General features: G+C 46.3%; 2 protein-coding genes across 2 annotated transcripts in view; both read left to right on the top strand.

The window, feature by feature from the left end:
* The window catches only part of vps33a (VPS33A core subunit of CORVET and HOPS complexes), a 366,247-nt gene that overhangs the window by 30,706 nt on the left and 329,541 nt on the right, over positions 1–6,000 (top strand).
* LOC132467274 (segmentation polarity homeobox protein engrailed-like) lies at positions 1,993–4,209 on the top strand. Its single transcript, XM_060064455.1, has 4 exons — positions 1,993–2,183; positions 2,403–2,453; positions 2,769–2,797; positions 3,205–4,209. The coding sequence occupies exons 3-4, from the start codon at positions 2,788–2,790 to the stop codon at positions 3,819–3,821; spliced, it is 627 nt and encodes a 208-aa protein (XP_059920438.1). The 5' UTR covers positions 1,993–2,183; positions 2,403–2,453; positions 2,769–2,787; the 3' UTR covers positions 3,822–4,209.

The following is a 6,000-nucleotide window of genomic DNA, read 5'->3' as shown; positions in this document are numbered from 1 at the left end:
GGGATGAGCATAGAAGGCGAAGGAATTTGAATTAAAACGTAATGAGAGCCTATGGAATAATAATTTATACATTATTTTTTTACTCAGACACAATGAATCAACAATAGCATACTTAATAGGACTGTCATTCAATCAGACTGAAGATTCACATAGTGTGTGGTTTGTGGGTACCGCAGGCTTTTTATGCAACAAAAATCGTAATGCTTGTTGGTTTTAAACCACAAAGCCGTTATTATTTATGAAACAATATCCCATTTACACCCTGTACAAATGGTGAGCTCTTCAATGACAGCGTCTGAAAGTACATTTGCCAAACAACAACCAAAAAAAAGAAAGAGAATCTAAAAAATGAAGAAAGAAAGAATACTACTAGAGCATGTGACCTGCCGCTCTTGAAGTGGGTCTTTGCGATGACAATGCCATATTGTACAAGGAACGGAAAGTTAGACCACTGTGGCCGCTGTTTGTTGCACCCAGTGTAAAGAGGCGGTGGCACGACCCACGTGGTCTGCCGCGCAGTCAGGGAGGTTTCAGGTGTCGTACATGCTGTCGCGTACGGTAACAACACACACCACGTTTCTTCACCCTTGTCTGAAATAAAAGGGCCTTTGAATGGGGGCCTTTATTTGACGATTGGTACATTCTCCGGGTCTAGACGGATATGGTTGACACACTCGGACGCCGACAGATTGTACACGCCTGTGTCTGGGTAGTTTTGGGTGTGTGGGTGTATGTGTGTGTGTTTGTATATATATATATATGTGTGCGTGTATGTGTGTGTGTTTGTGTGTGTGTCTGTGTCTCAAAAACTCTGAATGCGTATATTCGTGTGTGTGCGTATGTGTGTGCATATGTATGTGTGTGTGTGTGCGGATGTGCGTGTGTGCGAATGTGTATATGTCTGTGTGTGTGTGTGTGTGGATGTGTGTGTGATCGTGCGCCATCGCAAATGTCCCCTTTGACAGCCCGTCGACACGAGCGATCTCCCGTTTGGATCTGGCTGTGAACCGTTGCCCTTCCCCCCCCGTCCCCCGTCCCCCCTGTCCCCCCCCCTAGCCTGGTGTCCAGCCGCTTCTCCCCCCACTATGGTGACCCACTCCCCCACGGCCTGCACCAGACGGGGATTCCCCACCCGGCCATCGTCAGCCCGGCCATCAAGCAGGAGCCGCACGGCGACCACATCAGTTCCTCCATGCACGCGTAAGAAGGAGCTCATTTTGAGGATCCCACTCACACTGACGCACAACACACACATACATGCAGGCACGCACACACCGGCATGCGCACAAAACGTACGCCAACCCTCACACCCACTGTGTCGCATGCACGTCACGCATGCACACCCTCACACACACACACACACACTGCGTAGCACACGCTCACGCACACATACTTGCACGCACATGCATACACATACACTGCTTCGCACACGCTCACGCACACAAACATGCAACCACACACAGACTGGCGCCCACACACGCGCGCATGCATGCACACGCACAAACATTCTATCTTTCTGGATGACCCAGATTCCCAGTATTCATGTTTTTTGATGAGAACGTAGTCTTAAGCCAAGGGTTTTTTGGTCGGTTGGCAATAACCCATTTTCGCATTCCTGTTCGTAGCCGGAAATCGCCCGGACCTCCCAAGAAAGAGGAAGACAAGAAGCCCCACATCAAGAAGCCGCTCAACGCCTTCATGCTGTATATGAAGGAGATGAGGGCCAAAGTCGTAGCAGAATGCACCCCTGAAAGAGAGTGCTGCCATCAATCAGATTTCTGGGGCGACGGGTAGGCAGAGAACACTTTCTGTGTCTGGTGTGGGTGATTGTGTGTGTGTGTGTGATTGTGTGGGAGCTACATGTCGACTGTTGTGTGTATGTGTGTGTGTGTGTGTGTGTGTGTCTTTGTGGTGTGTGTTGGATCTACATTTAGACTTGTGTGTTAGTGTGTGTGTGTGTTGGAGCTACATGTAGAGTGGTGTGTGTGTGAGTGTGTGTGTGTGTGTGTGTGTGTGTGTGTGTAGGCCTGGGTATCCATCTCCTCCTCATGTTATCTCCATGGTTCTGTCTTCAGTGGCCACTCGCTATCACGAGAGGAGCAGGCCAAATACTACGAGCTGGCGAGAAAGAGCGGCAACTGCACTCACAGCTTTACCCCGGATGTCAGCCCGCGATAACTACGTGAGTGGAACCCCTCCACAATCAGAGCGTCGCACACGCACAGCCCCCAATAATAACCAAGAACTATCCTCATTTGAGTTTGTTATTAGTTCTAATAGAGCTTGTGTCGTTCTCGCTAAAACATCGGGGGGACTTTGTGGGCTTTGGCAGCAGACTTTCACTTTGACACCAGCGAGTGGGCTGTTTTTACTGACTGCGCTGTTTTTGTTTATCTCTACAGGAAAGCGGAAAAAGAGGAAGAGAGATAATAAGCCAGACTCAACACCAGAGGGTAAGGGGGTCTCTTACTCTGTCCTTCTGTGCCGCTTCTTAACGTGCTTTGTTCTAAAATAGAGTAGAGGAGGCGGAAAAGAGAAGCCTCTCCTGTTTGAAATAACATTGCCTTAGCTTCACTTGACCTGGAAATCTCAAGAGATGCGCCGAGGCAAGCGTGAGCGTAGCCCAAAAAAGAAACATGATTGTATTAGTCACTTATTTATTCATGAATGAACTTTTTTGCACCCCTTTCTTTTCGGTCTTTTGTTAAACTCTCTCCTTTATTCAAATTGACTAACCTGTTCACTCTCCTCCACGCCTTGACAAGCAGCATATGAAGTTCATTGCTAATGGTGGCAGGTATGTCTGCTGCCGTTTTTCTTAGCAGACCCCCCCCAGGGATTAGTCCATCCTAGTGTTTAAAAGACATGTCAATGCATTCACTTACATCATCCCCATAGATTTGTTTGCATACTTATTTCTATACACACATTCCCATTTAAATCGCCCCCAAACTTAATTTCCCCCTCCCGTGGTTTGCCTTTTGTTCGCCTACGTTTGTCGGAATGATCTGAAATTTCATCCCAAGTCTTTTCTTTCACTCCCCCATGTGACCATCTTGTCCTTTTGTATTTTATTTGTATTCGTCAGATCGTTTGTCTCGCCCCAACCGGCTTGGGACGCATAATCAGATTGAAACCATTAGCCGTAGCATGATCTTAACTTATCGGCCCGACTTCATCGTGGGTGTCTCTCTGTCCCTGCAGACTTCTCCATCAGGAACAAGAAGCAGTGCGTGCAGTACCTGCCCCCGGAGAAGATGTGCGACAGCCCCGCCTCGTCCCACGGCAGCATGCTCGACTCCCCGGCCACGCCCTCCGCGGCGCTGGCCTCCCCGGCCGCCCCGGCCGCCACCCACTCCGAGCAGGCCCAGCCCCTCTCCCTCACCACCAAGCCCGAGGGCCGCGTGCACCAGCACCACCACCACAACCACCACCACCACCACCACGTGGCCCACCACCCCCACCCCCACCACCACCACCACTTCCCCATCTCCGGGAGGGCCTCGTCGTCCCTCGACGTCCTCGTCGTCCTCGTCGCCGTCCTCCTCCTCCTCCTCCTCCGTCCCGATCGGCAGCTCCGGGAGCCAGCCCACCGCCACCCCCGTCCTGAGCCGCCCCATCCCGTTCGCGTCCCCTCCACCCCTCCATGCTGTCCCCGCCGTCGCCCTTCCACCAGGCCGCCCTCCACTCGCACCACGCCCTGTTCCAGTCACAGCCCCTCTCCCTGGTCACCAAATCAAATGACTGAACGAAATGATCCGCCCGCCCCTTGCCTCATGTATTGTGCTGTACATTGCTATTTCTTTGAAATAGGCCATTAGATTTGTTTGTTTTTATTGTTTTTCTAAATAACGGAAATGAAGAATTACTCTTGGTCAATATTTGACCGCGTCCTTTTCCACACCCTCGCAACGAAACAAAGTGTATTTTTTTGTAAAGTTTACTGCAGAACTGTTCTTTGTTGATGCATTTATCCAATGAACCTCTTGTATAAAAGAACCGATGTACATAAAGTTTCTTTATAAAAAAAAAAACATTAAAAAAAGGAACAAAAAATGTCTTCTCTTTTTAGCCAAAACTTGATTAATGTTAGTATTAAATTGAAGTCATAGTGCTGGCCAATAATTGCAGCCCCCCTTTTCAATTTGCAAGTGTGTGCCCTTTTTTTGACATGTTAAATAAACATTTGAAATGGTTTCCTAATACAAATGCCTCAATTTATTCTTGTTTTCCACTTGCATTTAACAACATGTTCCATTGACTTAACAAGCACAATTTTCTTTAACAAGTTATTGTGGTCTGGATTAATATTCCCCATACAGCAGCCGCTGTGAACATTACATTCATACCACATGTCGTTTTGTAAGCATATTAAAAAAAACTGACAGTATAAGTAAATGAAAGTGCGGTGGGTATTATATATCGGGCTGTTTCTATGCTTCCCATTGGGTTTGTTGTCACACTGTAACATAGACGAGGGTATCGCTGGATTATTCTGTCTGCATCTGTCTGCATCCATAGTCTCCGCACGAAACGACAACCTGATCCACACTGCGGATGAGTCCCAATCCAGTCAAGTGTGAATGTTTAATAACGCAAAAATTAGGGTAACCACGTTGGAAAAGAGCGAGCAGCCCGAACCAGGGTAACAACATGCAACGCCAGAAAACATGTAGGCCTACAACAATTAAAAAAGTAATAGACATCTGGTTCTTCCTGGAATATTCAACGCTCACAACAACAGCTAAAGAAAAGCAGGTCACTCCCCTCCGAGGCATAGCCTCCTCCGTCTCCCTGATCCTTTTCTTGCACTTTTACCGCATCTTTATTCACCGTTTGGCACACTGGCAAAGGTTTTAATTAACTCAGAGGTAATGGGATGTAGCCCCAGGGATCTCATTAGGCAATTAAATTAGTGGAAAATACAACGAGGTAGGTAAGGCGTTTTTGGTGGCTTTGCAGTGACGGCACGGTGCCAGGGATCGGCCAGTTATCCAATAGATGAGACTAGAGGGGAATTAGTTACAATGTCCCCGCACTGAAAAAGTAGTGACACGGAGTTGGGAGTCTTAGTCTAAGTCTAAGTGCTTAACCAGACCCTATACTGTACTTACCTTCCAAATCCTGACATTCAGCTGAATGTGTGTTTTCTAATCCGATTAGTATTTTATTAAGGAAAAATAATTATAAAATGTTTTTTTTCCAATATCGTAGGCCGAGTGGCCGACAGGTATAGTGGAATGGGTCTACATGTCAATAGCAGGCTACATATTTTAACACCTTAACACATCCTGCCATATTTACCATCCATCCATATGATAATTTCTCATACAGATTGAATAGGCCTACTGGTCTCAGAACCTTAAAGCAATAACGAACTTTTTTTTTTTTTGTAAAAAGGCTTAGGTCATTATGGGCCTCATCTAAATAGATGTACTCATCACTAGGCTACTGTGAATGCCCTTATAGGCTACTCAATCAGATGGTCGTGGATATACAACCCATCTGCTACCCATATATTCGTTTCTTTAACGTATTTGGCTGTGTTGACAGTATCTGCGCTGTCAGAACAAGGTGAAATTTAATACATGCTAATTCTGCTCATTAAATTCTCCCAATCTCACGCCAGGGTTCATTGTGGTCACTGCTTTGATCTTGAATCAATTTGAGGGAAGCCCGAAAAAGATCCTTTAGCTAATCGAGAACCCTCAATTACCGAATTTTACCGTCAATGTATAGGCCTACAGATCACAATAATAGTTGTAATTAAAACATTCGCAATTTATTAATTAAATTACGACAATGTTAATATTGACAAATTTCATGACCTAAATCCCCTGAATATATGCTCGTTCGAGAGTTTTTGTAAACTTGTTTTCATAAACATTTGCTTAAAATAGCGACACTCAGCTGGCTGCTATCTCAACAGAATCTTCTGATGATTTATTCATATACATTTGACCTTAAAGATGTGGATTAGGCCTAATTATCCCCCCCAAA

The sequence above is a fragment of the Gadus macrocephalus genome, chromosome 11 (genome assembly GCF_031168955.1).
Source record: "Gadus macrocephalus chromosome 11, ASM3116895v1".
Classification (NCBI taxonomy): domain Eukaryota; kingdom Metazoa; phylum Chordata; class Actinopteri; order Gadiformes; family Gadidae; genus Gadus; species Gadus macrocephalus.
Note: the sequence above shows the minus strand (reverse complement) of the source record. Positions and strands in the feature narration are given on the sequence as shown.